The sequence below is a fragment of the Equus quagga genome, chromosome 9 (genome assembly GCF_021613505.1).
Source record: "Equus quagga isolate Etosha38 chromosome 9, UCLA_HA_Equagga_1.0, whole genome shotgun sequence".
Taxonomy (NCBI): Eukaryota; Metazoa; Chordata; class Mammalia; order Perissodactyla; family Equidae; genus Equus; species Equus quagga.
Genome location: NC_060275.1, coordinates 90742426 through 90768735, shown reverse-complemented (window position 1 = coordinate 90768735; position 26310 = coordinate 90742426). Strand labels below are relative to the sequence as shown.

The 26310-nt window shown below is 42.1% G+C and overlaps 1 protein-coding gene across 1 annotated transcript in view; it reads left to right on the top strand.

Annotated features, from left to right (window-relative positions):
- Positions 1 to 26310, top strand: part of EGFLAM (EGF like, fibronectin type III and laminin G domains) — a 173043-nt gene that overhangs the window by 98845 nt on the left and 47888 nt on the right. The window contains exons 7-8 of the mRNA XM_046672151.1: positions 25195 to 25310; positions 25896 to 26214. Coding sequence (XP_046528107.1) covers positions 25195 to 25310; positions 25896 to 26214 — 435 coding nt within the window. The remainder of the gene's footprint in view (positions 1 to 25194; positions 25311 to 25895; positions 26215 to 26310) is intronic.

Genomic DNA, 26310 nt, shown 5'->3' with positions numbered 1-26310 from the left:
GGAAGGTGTGATAGATGTTTGGTTTTTGACATACTCTCCTCCCCACGATCCATTTTCTTCAACAATTTCAGAAACTTCTCTTCTACTGAGCAGAGACAATGCACCCTGGCGCAAATCAATCAAAATTTCTACAAAAAACCTGATTCCACGATGTTTCCTGCCCCCACCTCCCACTTTTCTTGTCTCTGCCTTCCTGCTTTCTCAGACATCGCTCTGTCTAGGGGTTGCTGGTTGTGTATCTGTTTACACCCTTGTCATGCAAACGTCCACGTGTGAATCTGGCTGTTGCTCAGTTTTGCCCTGAGACTTAGGCTCTTGTTGTTAATTGCCTGACTGTGTCCCCAGAGACCAGCTCAGCATGCTAGGATTCCTGGGTACACGTCTTCACATCTGTAGCCACAAAAAAGACTCCCTTTATCCCCAGTCGCTAGGAAGGGCTCCTATTTTGTAGCAATGCCACAGTGAGCAGAGGGGAAGCAGGTGGGGACAGAAGGTAGTGGCATGCACTAGGGATGGTTAGGAAGCAATCAGGAAGGGGCTGGAAGCAGCTTCTTCCAAAATCCTTGGGACTTATTATCACCTTCCTTCAGCTTCCGTATAGCCTGCTACCTCTTTTGGTCAGTGCCTGTGAAAAGTCCTCATCAATCCTTGAAAGCTTCTCACTGCCTTCAAACACTGTACCTTTAAACAGAGCAGAATCTGGGAGGCATGTCCGGGTCTGAGGGCCAGGAGAACAGTTCTCTTATTACCTTGCAGTGAGACCTTCTAGGGAAAGTCACTTCACCCTTCTGGGGCTCAGTGTTCTCATCTCTAAAATGGGTACAATAATGTCTGAGGTAGGTAATATTTTTTACTTCTCAAGATTATTTTGAGGAAATGCATGTGAAACAGAGATTATGACATGTGCTCACCTTTCAAGATGAAGGAGATGTTGTTCATACGTGTGCCCTCCATGCATAATTACTGAAAGATGGTGTAACTGACCCGGGTGATTACCAGCCTGTCTGTCGCTTGTTCTTTATGACTCCGCACCCTGAGCTCTTCTCTTGGGACTTGAAGACATTAGAATGTCAGAATTCAGAAACAAAGGGTCAGGAGCAGAACTTCCCTGACAGAAGTGGAACAATAGAAGAGGCCACATGAGTTAGGGCAAGTAGAATCATTAGGATGGGTTTTGGTTGATTGGTTGGTTGGTTGGCTGGTTAGTTTTGAAAGACTACAGATTTAAAAGACATCAGAGAATTAAAACTGCAAGGTCTGATGAGCTTTGCTGACAATAACAATGCCTATCTTTTACCGCTCAAGCACACCCTAGATTCAGGCAAAAAGCAAAAGAAAGGAAATCCCCCACAGAGTTACCATACCGTACCTCTAGTTTTGGTTTGTTTTTTGGGAAAGATTAGCCCCCAGCTAACTGTGGCAAATCCTCCTCTTTTTGCTGAGGAAGACTGGCTCTGTGCTAACATCCATGCCCATCTTCCTCTACTTTATATGTGGGACGCCTACCACAGCATGGCATGCAAGTGCTGCTATGTCCGTACCCGGATCTGAACTGGCGAACCCCGGGCCGCTGAGAAGTGGAACATGCACACTTAACCACTGTGCCACTGAGCCGGCCCCTGTTTGTTTGTTTTTAACCTCCCAAAAGCTAACCATTTATTTAGACAGGGGTCAGCAAATTTTTCTGTAAAGGACAAGGTAGTAAATATTTTGGGATTTTTCAAGTCACTTCTGCTATCGAAGCATGAAAACAGCCATAGACAAGAAAATATCTGTGTGACTGTGATCCAGTAAAACTTTATCCATGGACACAGAAATCTGAATTTCATATAATTTTCATGTGTCACAAAAGGTTATTCTTTTTTTAACTTTTGGTCAACCATTTAAGGATATAAAAGCCATTCTTAACTCATGTACTATTAAAAATCATTAAAGAAGACAATTTTGTTGACACAAACAGACAAGGAGAACTGCAGAATGGGGTGGGAGGTGGGAGACTTTTACGGGCTAAAGAATGAGCAACAAGGAAGAGAAAATGGAAGATGAGTATAGAAGAAGGAAATAAGTATAGCGCTCAGAGTTGTCTTGGCATTTGGGCATTGGCTGACTGGATATACTGCGTTTCTAGTCAAGCGGAGCGTTTACTGGGAGGTTGTCTTAGTTTCAGTTTGCTGATTTGACATCCCCGGCAGAAGCAGCTCCATCTTGGGCCTAGAAATTTGTTTCAACAATACAAAAACGGGTGGCAGTCCAGATTTGGCCTATGGGACGAAGTTTGCTGACCTCTGTAGTATATTGCTGGGGTTTTGTCCCCTAAATTTTGTGAGATTCTCCAGGAAATTTGGGGAAACCTCTCATGGGTAGCAATTTTGTGAAACTTGGAAGGCATCCATTAGTGCCTAGTAACAAAATTGTCCGCTTGATAGAAATCCCGGCAATTTAATTTGCACATGAATGTTCTAAAATATATAGGAGATCTGGAGAGCTTGCTTGCAACCTAACTGCCTTTGGACAGGTTTGTGCTGCTGTCAAAAGAGAAACAGAGAGAGAGGCTGCTCTGCTTGGCGTTGCTCCAGGAGCCTGGGCTAGGCCTATAAATTGGTGAACTTCGCGTATTTGTAAATCTTTAGACTGTAAGGCAAAAAAGGGAACAGGAGGAAGAGCAAATCATTTGTTTCACTCATAGCCTAGATCAATCTGCATTTTAAGTATGCGGTCTGTGCATAAACATAACTTCAAATGCGATTTTACATTCAGATGCCCTCCACCGTAATCGCTCTATTGATTTGCTGATGCCTCGATGCATGTAAATCCGAGTAACACTCATTTGCGCAACTTTATTGGTTCTTAAGGGGATGATTCACTTTGCTGTGTAAATACCTGCTACCTATTAATTGCTCTTCTGAGGCCTTTGTACATCTTACATTACCGTACATTCACGTATAATCAGTACACCAATATCTTACCCCCGCTGGCTAGATACGGAAGAAAGACTAAAACAAATGCTAAGAAAATATAATTTTCAAAAAAAACGGCATGCAAGGTGCTCCAGTGTCCATCGTAGCATCTATTCAATCAGTCAGCTGGTATTTAGCAGCCACGTGGTAAGCAACCATATATTATTTATTCTACTCTGTCTCAATGGATTTTTAAACCTTAATATAGTGAAGTGAGTAATACACAAATATCCTTTACCTATTTCTCCTTTGTTATCTTCCATTTTCTTATTACTCCTTTTGTTCTCTTTCCTTTATACTCATCGTTTCATAGTTAATCTTTTTTGTTCTTTCCTTTGGAGCACTTCTTGCTTTTACACAATTTCCTTTGGGATCATTTCTTAGCGTCTGAATCCCTCAGTCTCTTATGTTCTTTGATGAGAGAGTAGGGCCACAATTGTGGGTTGGCACAGAGAGGAGGTCTATGAAACCAGCTTAACACAGTGAGAGGCTGAGTCTAATGGATCCATCTGATTATGTGACCAAGTAAGAAACAAATATGCACAAATATGTGCAAGTGAGAGGCAACCACATGAGAAAAGATGACTTTTCTAATGATTTTGATACCAAACCTCTTAATCTCAAGTTCATGTGCCTGATGCACAGGAAGCAAAACACTGAGACATCGGTGCTTGGAGATGGAGAAAGATTTATTCGAATTGGCCAAAACGAGTAGATGGGAGCCTGGGTTCTCTGAAATCCACCTGTCCAGGAACAGAAAGCAGGGGGGTTTTATGGAGCTAAGGGGCTTGGCAGGAGGAGCTTCAGGGGAACAAACTAGTCTCTCCTGATAAGCCCTTGGCAATCTGACTTCTGGGTTTCACCGGCTGCAGAGGGCCAGCCGTCAGTGATCCCGAAGGCGTTCTCTTTCTTCTGCAAAACAAGTTCACAAATCCTCTGGAAAACTGCTCACAACTCCTCTAGACCCCTGAGTCACCCCTCAAGTTAAACAGGAAGAACAGCAGATTGGTTTAACATCTACAGTACCCCTCAGGTGCCCAGCTTCAATCTCAGGTGTCACCAGGCTCCTAGCAGGAAACAGAGGCACCTGCAACTGGGTAATTTAAAGTGAGTTTTGTAAAGGAATTGTTTGAAAGAGTTTTGGGTGGATGTAAGGAGATCAAGAGGGGTCAATTACCAGCAACTGGAGAGAGACAAGGAGGGCCATCAGGCAAGCGCTGTAACCTTCAGACACGTGTCCCATGACACCCTCGTTGAGTGGAAGTTGGAGAGCAAATGCTCTGACTCCATTCCTCCCTCTGTCCCCTCTCCCGTGGTGCTTCCAGAGCTGCAGAACACGGCTGGAGGCCATACAGGGAAGCTCCCCGGGGCCCAGGGCAGAGCAGAGAAGGGTAGAGGTGGATCTTGGGGAACAGAGGGAAGGGATCCACCACAAGAAGTAATAGTATCATTTATATAATAAGAAATAGGTGCCTTTCATGTGGACTCCAAAAATATGGATTATCTTTTGGTCTTCCACTCTTACAGATTACAAGAGCACAGATCTTACCTTGTTCATCTTTGCCTACATAGCATATTGCCTTGAACGAAGGAGATAATCACGTCTCACAGCCAAATCTTTGTTGACTGAGAGCTTATAAGCTCAGAGAGCTAGAAAGCACTACCTCTTCATTTTTCACAGGGGGAAACTGAGGTCCAGAATGACTCAGTAGCCCTCTCAGGGTCTCTCAGTGGCAGATCCTAGATAAGAACCCAGCCCTGTGGTTACCTTGTTTTCAACTTGATTCCTCAAGTTCATGGGATTCATTTTTTTCTAAAGAATCAGTTCCCTAAGTTATTCTACAATATATCCATTTACTCTTTCATACAAATATTTAGTGCCCCCTGTGTGCCAGGCACTGTTTCAGATGCTGGGAATTCAGCAGAGAACAAAACAGACAAGAGGAATCCCTGACCTCACAGAGCTTACATTCTAGTCAGGACAGACAGACAGTGAACAGCCCAGTGGCATAGTGGTTGGGTTCATGCACTCTGCTTAGGTAGCCCGGGGTTCACAGGTTCAGATCCTGGGCGCGGACCTAGCACTCCTCGTCAAGCCATGCTGTGGCGCAATCCCACATAAAATAGAAGAAGATTGGCACTGATGTTAGTTCAACAACAATCTTCCTCAAGCAAAAAGAGGAAGATTGGCAACAGATGTTTGCTCAGGGCCAATCTTCCTCACCAAAAAAATACATATACATATAGATAACACATCAGATGATGATAAGGGCTATGGAGAAAAACAAAACAAGAAACAGGGTGGGCAGTCAGAGGAAGCCTCCTGAGAACGTGACATTTGAGTAAGGACAGGGCAAACTTTCTGGATATAAATCGATTGCTCTATGTATGTATGTATGTATCTTTCTATCTATCTATCTATCTATCTATCTATCTATCTATCTATCTATCTGTCTGTCTATCTATCTGTCTATCTATGTATCCATCCATCCATCCACGTGGGGGAAGAGCACTCCAGGCAAATGCTGAGGCCCTGATGCAGAAGCGTCCTGAGGTGTTCAGGGAAGAGCCAGGAGGCCTGTGTGGCCGGATTAGGGTCGTCTGGGGAAGAAGCTTGCAAGGACGTGAGGTCAGAGAGAGAGGGAGGTCACACTGGAGGCTGATTACGACCTTGCAGGCCGTTGGACTTTACTTTTTCTCGGAAAGAGATGGGAAGACTGGGAGGGTTAGTTTGAGGGCTGAGTCTTGACCAGAGTTATGAAAAGACCTTATACTTAGGTTTCAACAAAAATCACTCTCATTGGTATGAGAAGGACGGTCTGTAGAGGGCCAAGGGCAGGAGGAAGGAGACCGATTAAGGAAACCATTGCAATAATCCCAAAGCAGAGCTTTTTTGTTGTCTCTAAATAGAAAAAGTAATGCATACTTATTATTAGAAAAAAAATTCCAACAACATAAAATAACGTAAAAAAATCCAAATGAAAATTGTCTCTAATCTCAGCATCCAGACATAACCACTATTAACATTTTGATGTGTAATCTTCCAGCATTTTTTTAATCCAATGATGAGATCATAGTACACATACTTTTTCTGTGTAACAAAATACTGTACACATCTTTGTATGTGAGTAAATGTAGATCTACGTGATTGATTTTAATAACCACAGTGTATTCCATTGTACAGCTCCACCACAGCTACTTAACTAATTCTGTATTGATGGACATTTAGGTTGTTTCGCTGGTGTTATATACACAGCTGGGGCTCCTGATAGCGCTCTTGCTTAGCTTTTGGCTTGTCAAGTGTATGTTTCCCCTTTGATATCTCATGAAGCAGAGCGGGTCAGGGCTGTGACCTCTCCCTTATGCTTATTGATGGACAGAGTAATGTGTGCAGCCCCTGGGTAATACGGATAGCACTTGAAACCCAACTCTTTTGCCTGCTATTCTAGTGATTAGTAAATATTTTGATAGATAGTATTCATACTAAAGCAGGGTGTTGACAGACACTTTGAGACAAAAATCTTTTTGAAAGGAAAAAGGTGATCTTCTATAAGGCTGAAACTGTCTATTTTTGAAGCTCCTGGTCTCATATTGGAAGTTTTGGTTCCAGCTTCTCATTCCCACTTGTCTGGAGAGCCAGGGATCCGTCACAGAGCTTGGATTAGTGCTGCCAACTGACTTCAACCCTAGCATCTGCCATATTTAATAGTGTAAATAGGTGTCCATTCTGGCCCAGTGAAATGTTTCTCCTAGCAATAGTCTTGATCACGTGGTCATAAAGGGATTCCAGAGACCAACCGATGGTGAGGATCACAAACTTTAGGGAACCACCACCAACGCTCACTCCCCGGGAGGAAGTACGAAGTCTCGGTCATCCAGCAGGTGGCGGCAGCTCCCAAGTCATCCAGCAGATGGCGGTAGCTCCCAAGTCATCCAGCAGGTGGCGGCAGCTCACAGACTTTCAGAGCCCTCATGGCCCTTGAGCATCAGGTTGGAGTCACTTGAAGTGGTTGAGATGAGGGCACAAGAGAGAAGCTCCAGCACGTTACCTCAGATGATTGCCGCCTTCTGTGATAAACTATTCCCAACCAAAACGGGAGAGGGCCACTACGTTTAGATTTTAGTTTTTGCAATGGAAAGAAAAGTTCACAAGCGGAAACTGAAATCTCTTCCATGATCTGAGGCCTTTGTAATATCTTATTACATTCAGCGCTGAGCCCTAATGGGGCAAAGAACTGATGCAGTAAATTTCTTTCTAAAATAAAATGAAATAAAGGACTGTCAAATTCAGAAAGAATTAGAACAATGAAAATTAAAAGAGTGAACGATAAGAAAGCTATAAACAACTTGAAGTTGAACCAGGCCTTTTTGTTTTCGTTCTGTTTTTGCTTTGCACATCACCACTGGTAATTATTTACACTAATCTGGAAAAATGTCTTGGTGATGCTCAACCAAGTAAAGAATTTGGTTTCTGAGTCCACAGTGATTATTTCACTTGTTTAAGTATATGTTTATCAGTTCGTTTTAAAAATGTGCATTCAGAGGCTGGCCCTGTGGCCGAGTGGTTAAGTTCACGCTCTCTGCTTCCTCGGCCCAGGGTTTCACCGGTTGGAATCCTGGGCACAGACGTGGCACTGCTCATCAAGCCATGCTGAGGCGGCGTCCCACATGCCACAGCTAGAAGGACCCACAACTGAAAATACACAACTATGTACTAGGGAGCTTTGGGGAGAAAAAGGAAAAATAAAATCTTAAGGAAAAAAATAAATAAATAAAATGTGCATTCAATGCCTATAATGTGCCAGGCAATTTCTGGGTGCTGGGGTCCTAGCAGTAAACAAATAGACAAGTCCTGCCCTCATGGAGCTTATACATGGGAGAATCAGTCTCAGTACGTAAACAGATGATGAAATAAGTATATATTACCTTACATAAATAATATGTCCTTAATGATAAGTGTTAAGAGGAAAAGAGGAGGTGTGAGAGGGCACAGAGGATGGCGAGAGCTGCTGTTTTCAATAGGCTATCAAGGAAGGCTTCTCTTCAAAAGGGAGATTTGAGCAGAGTCTCTCCATGTGATGGGAGCAGCAAGTGAAAAGGTCCTGGGGTGAGAGCAGGCTTAGGATATTCTAGGAACCGTAAGGAGGTTCATGTGACAGAAACATGGTAAGTGAGGAGGAGAATGATAAGAACTGAGGTCAGAAAGGTAGCCAGAAGCCAGCGGGCAGACCACGTCCAAACTGTAGGTCCTAGTGAGGAAAAGAAAAAGTAGAGAGCCAAACCAAAATCATGGAATTTTGGAACTGGTTTAAGGACCTAGTGAAACTTCCACAATTTTCTGATAAGAAATTGAAACATCCCAGATTACGTGACTCATTCTGGGTCACAGTTAGCTGCCTTGAGCGCTAGATTCTTGGGACTGTCTGGCCAGTGCTCCTTGCATTTCCTGCGCTCCTCTCTGGTGCACAGACCCCATGGCATGCACGGCTGGGCCCTTCCACGTCAGAGCAGCATCACTTCTTGCCCCCCGATGTTTAGTTTCCCGCTCATCCCCCGTGTGCTTGTAGCTCCTCTGCAGAGCTGAGGGACTGTTGCTTCCATGGTCTCAAGTGGCGACCTTCCACGTGAGTTTCCTGAGACGCTGCTTCCACGGCAAGGCTCTACTTCTGTCGTCCAGAAGTGCTGGGATTCCTCCTCCTTTCTCCAAGAGCACCTCTGGACCCTGAGCACTTTCTGTGCCCTGTGCACACCCTCTAGCCACATGAGTGAGAGTCCTGTGGTTAGACTGAAGACGTTCTGTGCAGTCCGAGCGGCCCCTAGGGACCTGGTTGTACGCCTGATGGGGTTAAGAAGATCTTCTGATGCAGTAGGCTCCTGCAGGATCTTTGCTTCAGATCTGCCTTATCCATTTCTTAAAGGCTGCCTCAATGCTCACCATTATTGGGGGCACCATAGGGTAGACGTTCTCACCTGGGGGTGATTTTTGCCCTCTGGGGGGGACTTGGAAATGTCTGGAGACATTTTTGGTTGTCACAACTGGAGGGAAGGTGCCACTGGCATCTAGTGGGTAGAGGCCAGGGATGCTGCTGAACATCCTGAAATGCACAGGAGAGCCCACAACAAACGGTGATTCACCCCAAAATGTCTATAGTGCCGAGGTTGAGAAACCCTACAATGGGACAAAAATAAGACGAGAAAATCCAACCCTTGCTCAAAATAAAATGGCAATCGGGCTGGAAAATTAACCCTCATTCAACAAAACAACTAGTGTGAAGTGTTTCTCAAACTTTTTTAGACTGCAACCCACAGTCAGAATATACAATTTGTACTGCACTCAGTACACACAAACATGTCTAGAATCCGTGTGTGTCTGTGTGTGCGTGCAAATATCTTACCCACCTCTGCTAAATGCTAAGCTTTTATAATTTTATACCATTTGGTTCCATTTAAAAAAATATGGTCAGGCCCCACTGAATTATTTTTACTATCCACTAATGGGTTTGAAATCTGCAGTATGAATAATACTGGATCAAATATATATGGAAATTGTATTCAGTTTCATATAAACTATATATTAGCAGTGAAAAGCATAAAGAGAGGGTGTATTTCGTATAGAAGTCACCAAAAAGATCAGCCATTAGTGTCACAAATATTTGCTTTTTCCAAACCCTTTTCAAGGAGGATTGAGCCAGTCCCTTCCTTCCAGGGGTTCATGATCCAGTCCAGTGAACGGTCACGTGCACAATGACCTGTCTAGTGAGGGGCAGAATACAGAATGTGCTTTGCAGCCTGGGGTGGCAGGTGGAGGAGTGGTTGACTTTTGGCTCAGGGAGCTGGGAGATAGGTTGGCAAAGGTTTCACAGTGAGGTGACATTGGGGATGGCTGGTAGAAGTTGAGTGGGATTTCTCCAAGGGGCTAGGGGATGAGGACAGGAGAATCTAGGCAGAAGGTTTCCTGAGCTGAGTGTTGAGGGAGATCTTTGAGGATGTGCATGAGGCGGAAAGATGCAGAGGCACAGAGGCGGAAAGTAGAGACCCACCCTGCACCCTGCCATAGGCTGATGTAAAACCATCTCCATTAGCACGTTACTCTCCTGCACCTGCTTGTTCACAGGATGAAGGCCACACTCCTTAGCCCAACATTCAAAATCTTCCACAGTCTAGCCCAGCCAAGCTCTCTCGCCTTATTGCTCCTGGCTTCATAGCATGAGCCCTCCACACCAGCAATGGCATTCCCCTTGTACCCACTGGCTCTAGAAGTCTGTATGCTTTTCCCTCCTCATCTTTCCTGGCTCAGCCAATTCTAGCTAGATGGTATTTTCTCAAGGTGTAGGTTTCAAACCACTGCAGAAATTCTTCCTTTAGAAAGCAACCCATGGTAAGCCCAGCTAATACTTCCATTTGTTATACAGACAGTGAGTTCTTAACGTTAGCATTTCCTGATTTTCTCTCTGATGGAGAGTGGTTTGTGATGCTTTAATGCTTGGGAATCCTCAGCTGCATCCCTGGATCCTTCTCTCTCTCTGTGTCTTGGCTTAATGAATATGCCAATACCTTTTTGAAAATGAGAACAGATTACTCTTGTTCCCATTTATTGTGAAAAGGTTTCTTGGGCACAACTTAAGCTCATGACCCAGAGAGAGTCTGGCTTGCTCCTGTCCTGGATTCTCTCTGAGGTTCTGAGTTAACCATTGGGCAGGATTGTGGGTCAAGTGAGGACTTCAGTCAGACTCCTCCCCTGATTTAAGACTGGCTCTAATCCTGTGACGATATATGCAAAGTAGGAGTTGTTTTCATCACTGTGAGACACTGAGGGGACCCTCCCTGGCTTAGTTATCACGAATCTTCTCTTCCACAATGTGGCTACTGTCTGCTAGGACCATGCAGGCTTTTGAAATGTCAGTTCACTCAAAACATTTTAATGTATTTTTAAGTCATTTATATTTAACCCGTGTGCAGAAGTGATTTGAAGAAGTTTATATATATACACACAGACTCACACACCTTAATGAAGAAGAAATATGATAAGATAATCAGGAAGCAAATGGAGGTGGAGACAATCGTATGAGATGAGACAGTCACCTAAGTCCTGGGTGTCACTAAACTCTGAGCTTCCTGTTAACAAAGACAAGAAAGAAATCAAGGTCTTCTAGAACTTCCAGTGACCAAAGGATGCAAACTAGTGTTTCAGTGAAAACATTTTTTTCTGGAAACAGTTGTAGGAAGAAATTGCCAAAGGAATCATTCTATAAAGAGTATTGCGCATTACAAAGAGTGTTGACTTTAATAGCGGTTTTAGCAGTGGTTTAATGGATGATGAAATACTTTTCACATGGCTAACATTTTACTAATCCTCATTAAAAATTGGATTGGAGTTGAGTAGTGGCGTTTCTATGGGGATGATAGAACTTGAGAGAAGGAAAACCCTTAGAAAATTAGAAGCATTGATGATTAATCTATCCTTTAGAATTATCCAGCAAATTCCTGCGTATATTTTAGAGATCAAAACCTAATATACATTCTGCTATTGAATACCAAGGTTTTGCTTTTAAACTGCAGTTCAAAGTATATTTCAAAAGTATCTTAATTCTTTCTAGTTCAGATGCTCTCTCGAGATAGTAGGACTTCCTTTGCCTTCCTAATTCGTCTCTACTAAGCGAGGTACAATCTGGATAAAGCACCTCCTGGATCGTGTATTTCAACATCAAGTATTTCTTTACCTGCCAACGTCTTGTCTACGCAGAAAGCACCAACTTAATTCCTAAAGATTTTCTGTACACTGTAGAAATTTTGTCAGTTTTATCTGGATGTGGGCCATTTAATTTTAGCGGGAACATTGCCCTTTCAGACTTCTCAGATTATTCTCCAGCTCAGACAAGTTTTACTTTTGTTTTTGATGTGTAGTATTTCTGCTTCTCTTATTCTGGTAAATACCAAAGAAATACCCATAATTCCATAGTTTGGATCTTGTCCTCTCTATCCACATCTCTGTCTATTATTTTCTCTCCTATTTTTTCATCTCTTTTGACGTTTTCTCAGCACTCTGGGAGCATTTCTCAAGCTCATCCCCACGTCACTGATTCAAGTTTCTACAGTATCAATTTTGTTCCTTATTATCGTAGGGTGCATTTTCATTCTCTTAATAAAATTCAGGCTTTGTGACGTTGCTTTCTTTTTATTATGAACAATTTCAAGCACAGTGAAAAATATCAGGAATACCTGTGTATCTATGACCCAACTTTGGCAAATCTTAACAGTTGCCATATTTCCTTCAGTGTTATGAAAATAAAACGTTACAGATCCAGGGGCAGCCCCTGCGCCCCCTCCCCATACATTCTTCCTCCTTCTTCCTGAGAGCTGTTTGCATTTAGTGTTTGTGATTTCCCTACACATTTTAATTGTTATACTAACAAGTATATATAGTATTGTTTTGATTGCTTTTACATTTGTTGTAAATACAATGACTTGGGAAGTATCCTTTTGTGACTAATTTTTCTCCACAACATTATGTTTTTGATTTTTGTGCAAGTTGAATTATAAAGTTCTACTTCATGCAGTTTCACTACTGTCTAGTGTTCCACCGTATGAATACACCATAGTTTATCCATCAGTTATTTTGTTGCTGGACACTTAAATTCTTCCAACTTTTTGCTGTTACAAGCAATGTTGCAGTGAACAATCTCATCTATGTTTCCCTGACTCTGTGTACACAGCCTCCTTGAGAACCTGCTTACAAAAGTAACACCAGGTTGTTGTACATGCATGTCTTCAGCTCTATCACCTAGTAAAAAATTGTTCCTCAAAGTGTTTTTAGCTATCTCCACTTCCCACTGGCAGTGTGTTCAAAACCCTTGTTCCTCTATGTCCTTGCCAATACTTTGTGTTATTAGACTTTTAAATACAATCAATCTGATGGATGTAGAGTGATATATCATTGCAGTTTTGGTTTGCATTTCCCCATTTCTAGTGAGGTTGAACATAATTTTATAACTTTACTTATTTATTTTTTTGAGGAAGATTAGCCCTGAGCTAACATCTGCTGCCAATCCTCCCCTTTTTGCTGAGGAAGACGGGCCCTGAGCTAACATCCATGCCCATCTTCCTCTACTTTATATGTGGGACGCCTACCACAGCATGGCTTGCCAAGTGGTGCCATGTCTGTACCCAGGATCCGAACTGGAAAATCCCAGGCCGCCGAAGCAGAAGGTGTGAACTTAACTGCTGCGCCACTGGGCCAGCCCCTATAACTTTGTTAATCATCCCATGAATTGACTATATATATGCTTTGCCTATTTTATTAGTATATATTCCTATTTATATAAAATATCTGTATAAAATACATATATTAAGCATTAATATTATTATATAACATTATATTATGTAGTATTCTATAATTATTGTATATAATATTATAAACATTAATGATATTGAGCATAATAAGCATTAATATATACATTCACATACTAATTCTTAGTCAATAATATGCATTACAAATTTCTTCTGCTACTCTGTGACTTATTTTTCCCTTCATTTATCATATCAATTGTTGAATAGAAATATTTTATTCAATGCAGTTAAATATCTCAGTGTTTTCCTTTATGATTTATGCTTCCTGTATTTTCTTAATGACTTTCTTTTTTCCAAGGTCATTAAGAAAAATCCTATGTTTTATTTTAAAAGTTTGAACATTTTTCTTTTCATATTTAGGGTCTCAATTTATCTGGGATTTGCTTTTAGGTGTGGAGAAGTAGAAACCTAATTTAGCATTTTTTTCCATATAGATAACCTGTTGCCCCCGCACCAGTTACGCAGTCCTTCGTTCTTTCTCCTATTGGTTTATACCGGCATCTTTCTGATGCCTCACATCTCCATACATTTGTGGATCTGTTTCTGAGTTCTGTAGTCTATTTCTTTATCCCTACATCAATAGCACACTGTCTCAACTTCTATAGTTTTATAAAGTCGTGATATCTGGTGGGTAATTCCACTCCACTCGTTCTTCTTCAAAATGCCCTGTCTTTTTCTTGACACTTTGCTCTTCAATGCAAATTTTAAAATCAGTTTTTCAACTCCATGAAACCCTGTTGGGATTTTAAAAATAAGAATTATGTAGAATTTTTAAAATTAGAATTCCATTGAATTTATAAATTAATTTTGGAGGAGTTGGCATCTCTGTGACAGAATCATCCAATCCATGGCCATGTTATATCTTATCCGTTTGTTTGGATCTTTTTCAAAGTCTTTTAGTGAACTTTAAAAATTTTCTCCATGCACTTTTCCCATGTTTTTTTGAAAAGAATGTGCGTCCTTTTATTTTGGTGTCTAGGGTTCTATACCCGTCCGTTTGATCAAACTTTTTTTCTTTTAGGATTTTATTTTTTCCTTTTTCTCCCCAAACCCCCCCGCTACATAGTTGTATGTTCTTCGTTGTGGGCCCTTCTAGTTGTGGTATGTGGGACGCTGCCTCAGCGTGGTTTGATGAGCGGTGCCATGTCCACGCCCAGGATTCGAACCAACGAAGCACTGGGCCGCCTGCAGCGGAGTGCGCGAACTTAACCACTCGGCCACAGGGCCAGCCCCCGGTCAAACATTTTAATATCATTGTTCAAATCTGCTGTATTGCCAGCTTGATCTATCGATTACTGAGAGAGATACATTAAAATGTCCTATCTCCCTGCACTTCTCTCAGTTTTTTTCTTGCTATATGTGTGAGATAATAATATTCAATACACATAAGTTTAGAATCATTTTATATTCCAAGTGGTTCCTTTAATCCTTATTTAGTAACCATTTTTATCATTAACGATGCTTTTTTCCCTTAATGTTTACGTTGTCCACTAATGTTATAGAAACACAAGCTTTCTTTTAGCTGTTGCTTGAAACATCCATTACATTTTTTACTTTGATCTGTCTGTGTCTGATGTTTTGGGTACGTTCTGAAAACAGCATTTAGCTTAACTTTTAAAAATTTAATCTGACAAGCACTGTCTTTTAAATGGAAAGTTTATTACATTTATGGTTATTATAATTGTTGGCATGTTTTATTTATTTCTATCATCTTATTTTCTGCTGTTTACTCTGGAGTGGGTTTTTTTTTTTTTTTCCATTTTGGGGAGGAGGGGATCTTTGTCTTTGCTCCTTTCCTATTTTCTATAGGATCAACTATATTTTCTTAGTCCCTCTTTCCCCTTTATTGGGATGAATTATACATTCTTTTATTACTGTCCAGAAATTGTTAACTTTCAAACTTTTACAGCCTAAAGTTGATCAATATCTAATACCCCCTTTACAAAAAATAAAAGGACCTCAGCAGCGTCTATCTAAAACAATTCCTTCCTATCTTACATGTTACTTTTCAGCGTTTTTGTTCCACTAAGTTAATGAGTCACAAGTTTAGGCACTTTTCCTTTTACAGTAATGCTTGTTTAGATTTATCCACACATTTACCGATTTTCTGCCTACTACTCTTTGCATCTTACTCTTCCTTTTTCTTCCTGAAGTATACTTTTTGGTAAGTCCTTGAAGTCTGTTAGTGATAAACTCTCAGGCTTTGTGAGCATGTCTTTTTTTCACTCTCACTGTCCAACAAGCATTTAATCAAATATAGAATTTTGTGCTGGTGATTATTTTCTCCTAGCACCTCATCTCAAAAGAGAGAAGAAGGATGTGAGGGTATAACTGTCTCTGGTTTAAACTATTTGCCCATCAGAATACCTGAGAGAACTTAACCACAGTTGATGCCCAAATGTGAAGCCACTATAAGGACCCTAGAAAATCCAGAGAGACACTGGTGCTCACTCTCATCCTAGCATCTGTCATCCGGTCGTGTAGTTGTAGGGGTGTGTGTCCCTCCCCACAGATGGTGAGCCACTGGCAAGCTGCATCTCCTCTCTCTCTGAGCTCAGTCTCTGTATTGTCCCTTCTGGTTCCCAGGTGCAAGATATGAACTGAGCCCTGTCTTGTACTGGGCCAACTGGAGATGGCACTATATATGTCAATTTTCTGTTTGTTACCCCCAATCTCTCTTACATGATCCATCTTTCACTTTCTGCTTTTCTAGATCATTCTCATCAGCATACAGACATGTATTCCATACTCACAAAAAAGACTCACTTGACCCCACAATCATTCCACCTACCATCTCATTCTCTGCTTTCCTTCAGGCTAGAGTTGTTGTGCTGTCTACATTCTCTGTTACCACTTTTTTTTTAACCTTCTATTCACTCTTCAACCCACTCCAATCTGCTTCCACCTCCACTACTCATGGGAAGAGCACCAGTGACCTCCATTTTTCCAAACATAAAGTCATCCCAAGAACATATCGCATGCCATTCAATTTCTTAAAACAATGTTTAAATGATAATGGACATTTTTAATACATCTGGCTATTTTCTTAGGCTAAATTTCTAATAGTAGAAAATCAAAGAACTCAAACATTTGATATATACTGCCAAAGTATCCCACAGAAGAAGAGAGAGGGAGAGAGGGAGGGAGAGAGAGAGAGAGTGAGCACTCTTATTTTTTAAGCCATGTCTTCCAGATACTATGGACAATAGTTTTCTGCTATTAATAGTTAGTTGACACTTGCTGCTAAACTCCCAGTGAAAATGACTAACTAGCCACTTAGAGCATTGGTGTTAACCAGATTAAAACTGACGTCTTTCAACAAACATTTATTTTGCATTTACCTTGTGCAGAGCACCCTTTAAGATTTGGCTCTTAAAGAGAATATTCAGTCATTCACTCACTCTCTTATCAACAAATGCGTATTGAGTGTCTGCTACATACATAACACTGAATTCTTAATGCCAGCCACCATTTCAACTGTTTAGGAATGTTTTAATTGCCTATCCAAATTGTACGCTGCCCACCCCACCTTGAGTCCTGAGGTGTCACCACAGAATGTTGTCAGTAAATTTTTATTCCTTATTCTCTGAAGTTACAAAGACTCCAAGCCTGAAATTTCCAGCACACCATGATGAAAATATGGCCTTAGGTTTTCCTGCTGTGTTCACAGCCGCCTCTTGCATTATGCTCTGCTTATGTATCTCCTCCATCAGCAGGTAGCAGAGAAGCCGGTACCCAACACCTTGGTTTCTGGCCATGTGCTTAACTTTCCACAGCCCCATTATCTTTAGAAAGGGAGTCTCTGAGGGAGAAAGATGCAGTGGCTTGGGTTTGGTTGACTGGTTTATGTTCTTCAAAAGGCAGTACTCCACAGGGGTTATGCACAGCTGGTGCTTCCTCTGTGTACGTGCCTAAAGATAAGGGAGGCAGAGAAGCTTTGAGGTGAGAGCCCTAGAAGTCACTTGGTGCCTAGGGTGCCATTCTTGGGCTCTGGTCAAGTAAGAGTGTCATGAAGCATGATGAGTAGAAAAGAACAAACATATCTGCGCATGGCTGGTCCTCACAGCCCCTCTCTCCCAACAATCCCACCGCTACCACCATAGAAACATACCCCTGGATTAGTTAGGTTCATTCAGGCTGGAGGAAGAGATTCAGGCAGATTGTTTAGGGGAAAAGCAGGAGCAAGGGAAACCATTCAGTATCCTGTGTACCCTCTGAGTCCCTGTGCTGCCAAGGCTGATGTTAAGGGGGCTTCCCTCATGCAGAACTGCAAGTCTTGTCCGGTGGTCTTCAGCATCCAGCTGAGCTTTTGTGCCCCACCCCCTCAGCATGCACGCAGCTGGCACACTTCCCCAGAGAGAGGTTCTAATTGAGTTGTTCAATCCCCATCAGTTTCCGTTAGGAAGGCACCAGCTCCTGCAGCTCCAGCCATCACAACCACCTTCATTGCCAAAGACAACATAGTAGAAAGGGAAGTCCCAAGAGACTTCCACTCGCATCTTACCCAAACTCTCACATGGCCACCCCTAGATGCAACGGAGGCTCAGAAATCCAGTATTTAGCTCCTATAGAATCTCCAGCGCAAGCAAGTAAGGGAGGAGGGGCCAGTGCTGGAATATTTGCCTTGACCTCCAACATGAAGCCCCGCTGTGGGTAGATTTTCACCCTGAGGCCCCTCAGAGGTAGTTGGTCTGGATGTGGTTGTCTTAGGCTCGGGCACAGATCCTGGTTCAGTCACTTTTGGCCAGGGCGGCAGGACTGACTTTACTTAAAACATAAGCCCAAGCCAAAGCAGCTCAACGCAGATGAGCCACCTGGGAAGACCAACCCCAGAAGGGGCTCTGAGTATGAATTATTTTCCAGGAAAACTGTGAAATGATTTCTTTAAGATTCTGGAAAGAAGTGTTAACAGCTTCCAAGCTCTTTGTGTGGGTTCTCTTGTGCTTGGACTTTTGCTGTTAGAATCCAAACAAATGCTGCTGTTATATATTTTTATTATGCCTAGATTATTCTGAAAGTTGACTCTTTATTTCCCATACGTTTTTTAAGTTCCTACAATGTGCCAGGCAGTGAGTGACGTTTTGGTGGTATAATGGAAACCAAAATAGACATATTGCTTTCTTCAAGGAGTTTACAATCTAGTGGGAGAGTCACACTTGTAAAATCATCCCGCAAATAAATATGTAATTACAAGCTAATAATGCTATAAAAGAGAGCTATGAAAATATTCAAGAAGGGAACCTGATCTTATCTGCGGTACAGAGAAGACATTCCTAAGAAAGTGATTTTGAGTGGAGGTCTAAAAGAATCAAAAAGACAAAGGATAGACAGTGAGGGATAAGATTTCTGAGCATAGGGAACAGCATGTGCAAAGACCCTGAGGCAGAAGAAAGCATGGTGTGTTCCCCCAACTGAAAGAAGAACCAATGTGGCTGCAGCAGGATGAGAAGGAATAAACTGATAGGAGATGAGGCTCAAACTGGCAGGGCCAAGTAACACAGGGTCTTAGGGAGACCTTAAAGAGACAAAGGCCACAAGTCTGACCTGTCATTATTCCATCCACACAACCGAGTCTTGAATATTTGCATGAAGGAGATGACCCAGTCTGTCCTGCCACATTGCCTCGTGGGGAACCCTTGCTCTCCAACCATTCTTATTCTGGTGAATGTTGGGGTTTTGAGGATGCCCGATTAGCAACTTTTCCTCTTTGTCCATTTTCTGAACCAATTTAGAAATAAAACAACACAGTCAGCAGATAAAGAATCAAATACCATCCTTATTTCTGATAAAGGTTGGGTCAGACAACACAGCCTACTCTAAGGTACAGACTGGGCTTGCAAAGTCCATTCCACCCAATCCAGACTATGGCACAGCCCATTTGAGGGAGCGTTTGGGTTTGCAGAAAGGTCACAGCTGCCCAGGTCACTGCTTTCCACTTGTCTAGGTGGAGCGGGAAGGTGGGAGGGACCAAATTTGCCCCAAATTCTTCCTCCCTCCCTGAGGTCCTTTCATAGATTAACTTCTGCTCAGTTCAGAAATATAGACCAAATGCTTCCACTCAGCATCTAAGTTTATGTCTCTGCGTCTGTAGGGAGAAGAGGTTGGACAAGAATCCAACAGAATTTTGGGAAACTCTGCTCACAATCGCAACTTCTGCAGTGGGGAATGAGTGTTCCTCTCTCATTGTCGCCAAGAACCGTTAAGAGAAGGGACTCAAATACAAACCGGTCTTTATGAATGAAGATGGATTCTGATAAATGATAGATCATATCTTCTAGGAGGTTAGAATATGGAACACAAAGCCGCAATCCCCAAGGCCTGTAACTTTCATGCTGAATTAACTCCTTTTCTCTTTTTCATCCATGTAAGTCAACTTCCCTGGTTGTTTCTTTTTCAAACTTTGCTTGGAGTAACAGATGCCTGCAATGTGTCTAAATCAAAAGTGTCAACTTTAGGGTCACAGAAATGTCAGTGCTGGAAAGGATCTCGCAGGTCATCAAATCTGATGTCATTCCTTATTTTATCAGAAAACATGAGATCCAGAGAGATTAAGTGACTTGTCCAAGGGCACACACTCATTTGTGTTCTTCTCCCAATTATTTGGATTCTATAACCAGGCATATTTCCAGCTACATCATGTTGATACATCAGAGAAACTGACTATTTATAGAAAACTTGTGATGCCTTTATAAAAGCAAACATACACGTTTTTATAAAATAAAAGTCATCCCTTAATTTATTCATAGCAATTTATATTTTGTGTATTAGTTTTTCTTATAGTGGAACAACCCTTGAACTTGTTTTATGTTTTGTCAGTGGTTTGACTATTCTGGTCCTAAATAAATGCCTCTTTTTTAATGTTCTCTTTCCCTAATTAACAAAGTGCCAAGTAGAAAGACATAAGTTATGCACTTTAATTACAATAACCCCAGGCTACAGGGAGAATTCTTATTACTGGCTTAGACTGCACATTCTGTGCTCACTTAGAAACGGCACTGGTAAAAACTTGATGTGAGCCTTGGATTTGAGATCTCAGGTGGTGTGGCTGTCAGGAAGCGAAAGCAGTGAGCTATATTCCAGGTTTATTCGAGTTATGCTGCATCTGGTCCTCTCTGTGCTCATTTCCTTCCTGTTAAAAATGAGAAATGACTAGTAGCCTGGGTTATTGAGAGACAGAGAGATGCTGCAAAGAGTGCTGGAGTACAGCCCTGGCAGTCCAGAATTCTGGATCAGCTCTGCCCCTAGTGAGCTGTCTCTCTAGGCGAGTCCCATGGACTCTCTGAGCCTCGGTGTACTCCTCTGTAAAATGGACTTGTTGTGCTAGCTGATCTCCAAGGTCCTTCTGCAAAAGTCAAAATGTCTTTAAGTCTTTGTAATTTCATATTCCTTTCCCCATCCTTATCCCACACCCTTCATTTCCCCAAACGAAGAAGTAACCTCTGGCTTCAAGGAGACATATTATATACAGTGTCAAAACGCAAGCAATTATTGTAAAAACCAAAGAATTCTATCCATTCAATAACATATGCCTTATTTTACTTGTCAAAATGAGCAGAGAATCTGGAATCATTTCCGTTCTCATCACAGGGCCATTTCATAGCAGCAACAATGCATCTAGGGTCCTTTCTTCTAAGGAGTTTCCTTCAAGAGCGACTTCCTAGGGTAGGTTGAGAGGCAGGAAGAGACCTCAGCTACCCATCCCCCAACCCCTGGTTTCTCTGTGTTCAGCTGAAGTATCTTAGATACTTGGTGCCAAAACATCTGTATGATAGAGTGTTATGGGCATTGAACTAGGGGTCATATGATCTGGTTCTGGTTCTGGTTCTGGGTCTTCTACTAATGAGATGCATGACCTTGGTTTTAAGTCTCTTCTCTTCCATGACTTAAAACCTGGTTTCAGTTTCCACATTGATGAAATAAGGAGGTTGGACTGGATGGCGTCCAAGGTCTCTTTCAACTGTAAACTTCTGGTTGTGAGTTGGGGAAAAAGACAAGAATGGTGGCAGTTTGGGGGGAAGGTCTTTGGATTCGGGGCCAAGTCTCACCATGTAAGGATTCCTCTCCAGATATTCCACCGCTTAAACACGGATGGCCAGGTGGGCCAGGACAGGACAGAGACAACAGTCCACGATAGTGCAGCATTGTAGGAGTATCTCTTATGCCTGCTGGGGGTCTTGGCCTTTGATGAGTATGTGAAGTGTCAGTTAAATGGAGGATGGGAAGGGATATCAAGAGTCTAGGGACTAGCCCTGTGGCCAAGTGGTTGGGTTCATGTGCTCTGCTTTGGTGGCCCGGGGTTCACCCGTTCAGATCCTAGGTGCAGACCTACACACCCTCATCAAGCCGTGCTGTGGTGGCGTCCCACATAGAAGAACTGGAATGACTTACAACTAGGATATACAACTATGTACTAGGACTTTGGGGAGAAAAAAAAAAAAAAGAGGAAGATTGGCAACAGATGTTAGCTCAGGGCCAATCTTCCTTGCCAAAAAACAAACCAAAAGAATGCCTTTAAAAAAATAAGTCTAAAATATGTTTCCTGCCCTCAGGGGGTTCACAGTTGAGTTGGGAAACACAAGAGCAGCATCCTCAGATCAGGACTCTAGAAGGTGTAAATACCATCTTGAACATCTGTTGATTTCATCAAGCTATGGATGCTTATTCTGAGCTCATGATTAGGGGCATATATCCATGGGTGGTTAGCCCCATCCAGAAGGAGATGGAGGAATGTCCTACAGATCTTGGCAGCTTCATCTTTTCTGGAGTTGTCATTTTTTCTCCAGAAGGGTCTGATGGTCTCTTTTTAAAATATCTCTTGATTTTAGACTTTAGTCATTCAGCTCTGTCTCAAACAGAATGCAGAGAGGGCGGAGGAGGGCCACATGGGGAAGAGTGTTAACCAAAGTCTTGGGATAAGAAAACACAAGATGTATTCAGGAGACAACTGGTAGACCAGTTCGGCTACTATGGCTTTTGAAAAGGGAAAAAAGATGCTGAAAACACAATTTGGAGTCAGATTACATGTGACTTGATATAGTCAAAAGAGAGACCAGGGATAAATCTAGCTCTGCTGTTTACTATCTGCATGCCTTTGAGCAAGTTATTGAATCCTTCTGAGTTTATATCTCCACATGGTAAAATGGGAGTGATAATACCAATTTCACAGGATTTTGTGAGGATTAGTAGAAACAACGTATGAAAATCTCCTAGTGCGGTAAATATGCTCAATGAAAATGTTAATTTTCTAAATCCCATGCTCTTTTTCCCTCCATGGTGGCTTCTTCTCTTGCAGGCAACTGAGAGAACAGCTTGGAGTTAGTCTTGATCAATTACAACGTCTTTGATCTTAGTCAAATCATTTCACCTCCCTGAGCTTCAGTTTACTTATCTACAACATGAAATGAGCCACATTTACCTTGCAGGATTATTGTGAAGTTTAGAAATGTATCACATGAAGCATCCAATGATAACTAAGTTGGAGAGAGGCAGTAGGTTTCAATAAATCATGGTGATGGGGGAAAGAAGGAAGAAAAAGAGGAGTTGTTATTATTGAGAACCTTGAGTTCTTGACCAAGGAGTATAGGATTTATCTGGTAGGCAGTGGGGGAACTTCGGAAGTGTTTTTCAGATAGGATATCATAAGATGAAACAGAGAGAATCTTGACATTGATGAGAATAATACAAGAGCAGCAAGAATATGCAGAGGGCAAGGGAGAACACCCTGGAGAGAGAGAGACCAACCTACTGAAGATAGAACCCATCTCTCTTCAGGTATGTGATATGTAATCCTTTTATTACCAAATGGATTCTTTCTTCTGAAGTTCAACAATTCTGAATATCTGAGAGAGACGGAGATAGAAAAGGAGAGTGAGAAAGGGACAGAGAGAAAAAAGAGACCCAGAGAAAGAGAGAGAGGCAAGGAGAGAGGCAGAAAGATACAGACATATAGAGAGGCGAGAGGGGGAAGCTGTCTTCGAGGGCTTCCTGGCTTTTTGTGTGGAGACATCTGGCACACAGCTGTGCTGGCTGGATGCAGGTGGCTTAAGAGAACTTGCTTCCAGGTATAAATCTGGCATTGACAGGCTCGAATTTTCAGCTGACATGTGGGCTATTTTAGATAAACCTGTGGGGAATTGGTGTGGAGGTGGTGAGAATACCACCTCTCCATCTTATCCCACCTCCACCAACATGTGCGTGAACACCTGAGAACACCTCCTTCTCTGTCTGCCCATCACCTGCTCCACATTTCTCTCTTCCTGGTCCAGCGGGAGGTTCCCAGTCAGCAGCGTGCCAGCTGAGAAGGCTTCCCACACTCCCTGCATGTCATTTCCTTCAGCGCCGTTTTCAGCCTGCAGGCTATTTTGCTTAGAGGAGGGTGAGTGTGCTTTTGTGAGAAAGGTGTTTGGCTTAGTTTGTTCTGAATGTTTTTAGTGTCCTTTTTCTTTCTTTCTTTTTTAACTAGTCATCCAGACACTGGATGTCTAATAACTAATGGGCATGAGCAACCTACGAAAGCCAGTTTCTCTTGCCAGAGTTATTCCTGTCCTAAAGGCTGGTGCCTGGTGTGCCTCATTTAGAGAGGCAGCTGCTACATGTGCCACCCAAGGGGGCGCTATGGAGCAGCACTTTAAAAGACTCCCACATCCTGGAGCAGTGCTTCCTGTGTGGAGCCGAAGTCACATGGTTGAGGATCAGTAGATTTTGTGAATGACAACTGAATAAGAATGCTAATCTGACCATCCGTCAAAGGACTGTGCCCTGTGTTGTCCCCTATAAGTTTTTCTCAGCCCACCTGCCAGTTCTGAAAGATCCCATTGTCCTGCTAAGATGGATGGAAATGGTTGGCCCCCATGATACCACATAGGGCCCCTTTTTTCTGGGTGTGGCTGTGTTTCCTCTATTATGTTTCTTTTTTGTTTTCAAGAACTTTTAATGAAATATTTCATACATTGAAAGTATATAGATAGCATATAAAATATGAACACTCACATATACCCAGCAACTATCTCAAGAAATAGAATATTATAGAGGGATCTCGAAGGCCCTGTGTGTTACACCTCATTCACATCTCTCTTCTAACCTCCCCAGGTATTTTTGTCATTGTCTTACTTTTCTTAAGAGTTTAAACTGCATATGTATGGATCCCTAAATAATAACTCTTTGCTTGCTGTTGACTTTTATATAAATGGCATTAAACTGGTTGTGTTCCTTTGCAAGTTGCATTTGTTGCATGAAATCCTGTGAGATTAAACCATACTGATGCAGTAAATGCTCATTCATTCATTTTCCCACTATATAGTACTCCATTCCATGGATATGCTATCATTGACTTATCCATTTTCTGTTGATAGATATTTGGAGTTTTACTTTCTATTACAAATAGCTAATTTGGGGTGTTTTTTACTCTTACAAATTCTGATGCTATTACTGTATTTTGAACATATCTCCTGGGACACATGTGGGAGAGTTTCTCCAGATTTTGTAAGTTGGGGTGAGACTGTTGGGTCAAAAGGTATGAACATTTTCTACTTTATTAAATACTTCCAAGTGTTCTGCAAAGTGGTTGTACACATCTAACATCAGTATATAAGAGTCTCCGTGGATTCCATCCTTGGCAATATTTTTTATTGCCCGACTTTTGTATTTTTGCCAGTCTTGTCAATATAAACTGGCAGCTCTTTCTGATTTTAATTGGCCTTTCTTTGATTACTTATGAGATGAAGCATTTTTCATATTTTTGGTCATTAATGCTTCCTCTTCAGTGTTGAATTCCTTGTGCGTTTCCAATACATCCCGATCCATTTGGCAGAGCTCTGTATGTGGCTGGATTAGGACAGAAAAGGGAGTGAGGGCATTTGTTGACAGCAGTGTGCTGCTTTTCTCTGTGAAGGCCCCGAGGAAGCAGGAAGTGGCCGCTACGGACCCCATTATATAACCGACACGGGAGCTGGTGAGGATGACGACGGATTTGAAGATGACATAGATTTGGATATTTCCTTTGAGGAGGTAACAAAAATCTCTTCTCTTAAAACCCAAGTGTTTTTGTTTTCTTGCTGAACAAGGCAATTTAACCAATGGACCATGAACATTTTACTTAAAACTTACTTAAATTGGCCCATTTGCTTTTAACACTTATTTCCTCCGACTATTAGCCTCCAGGTGATCATAAATTAGTAGCAACTAAGTACCAGTCGTGCTGATGTTCTATAGTCAGCCCTGCCTGCTGACTTCACAATCTGGCAAAAACATATATTTCCCAACAAGTGAAATTTTACAAAGTCAGAAATTATAAGGAAATGAGCAATTCCTTGACAAGGTAATGCATCTTTGTGATATTGTAATAATAAATCATGTAATATCAGCCTTCCCACTGATTTTTTGAGTAATACAGGGCAAGGTACTTAAAATCCTGGGCCTCAAGTTCATTATCCATAAACTAGGATCAGTACTCTCTCCCCCATCTACATCCCAGGGTTTGGGGAAGTATCAAAAGTGACTGTATTTTCAAGTATTAGGCATCAACCATGAATAAGGCAGTCTAATTGCTGTGCTCTGTGTTAATCCTGAACCCTTTCCCTTCTCTCACTTTAGGTTAAACCACTTCCTGCTATCAAAGGAGAGAATAAGAAATTTTTGGCGGAATCCAAGACGGCGCCTAGATCCAACCCAAAAACCGTTTCTAGGCTTGTTCCCCCTACCCCAGCCTCTCTCCCTCCAACTACGGTGGCTCCCCAGCCCACTCCAGTGCAGAGGAAGGGGAAGAATGATGTGGTTATGATGCCGAGGCTTTTTGACATGTCTTGTGATGAAACTCTCTGCTCTGCTGACAGCTTTTGCATCAATGACTACACCTGGGGGGGCTCGCGATGCCACTGCAACCTAGGCAAAGGTGGTGAGAGCTGCTCAGAAGGTAGGTCCTTGGTAGGGGGAGAACATGGTAGTGGGTTGGCTGTACTGGGAACCAGAGGGAAGTTTTGGGGTCCACACGTGTTTCCTTTTAGCTCTT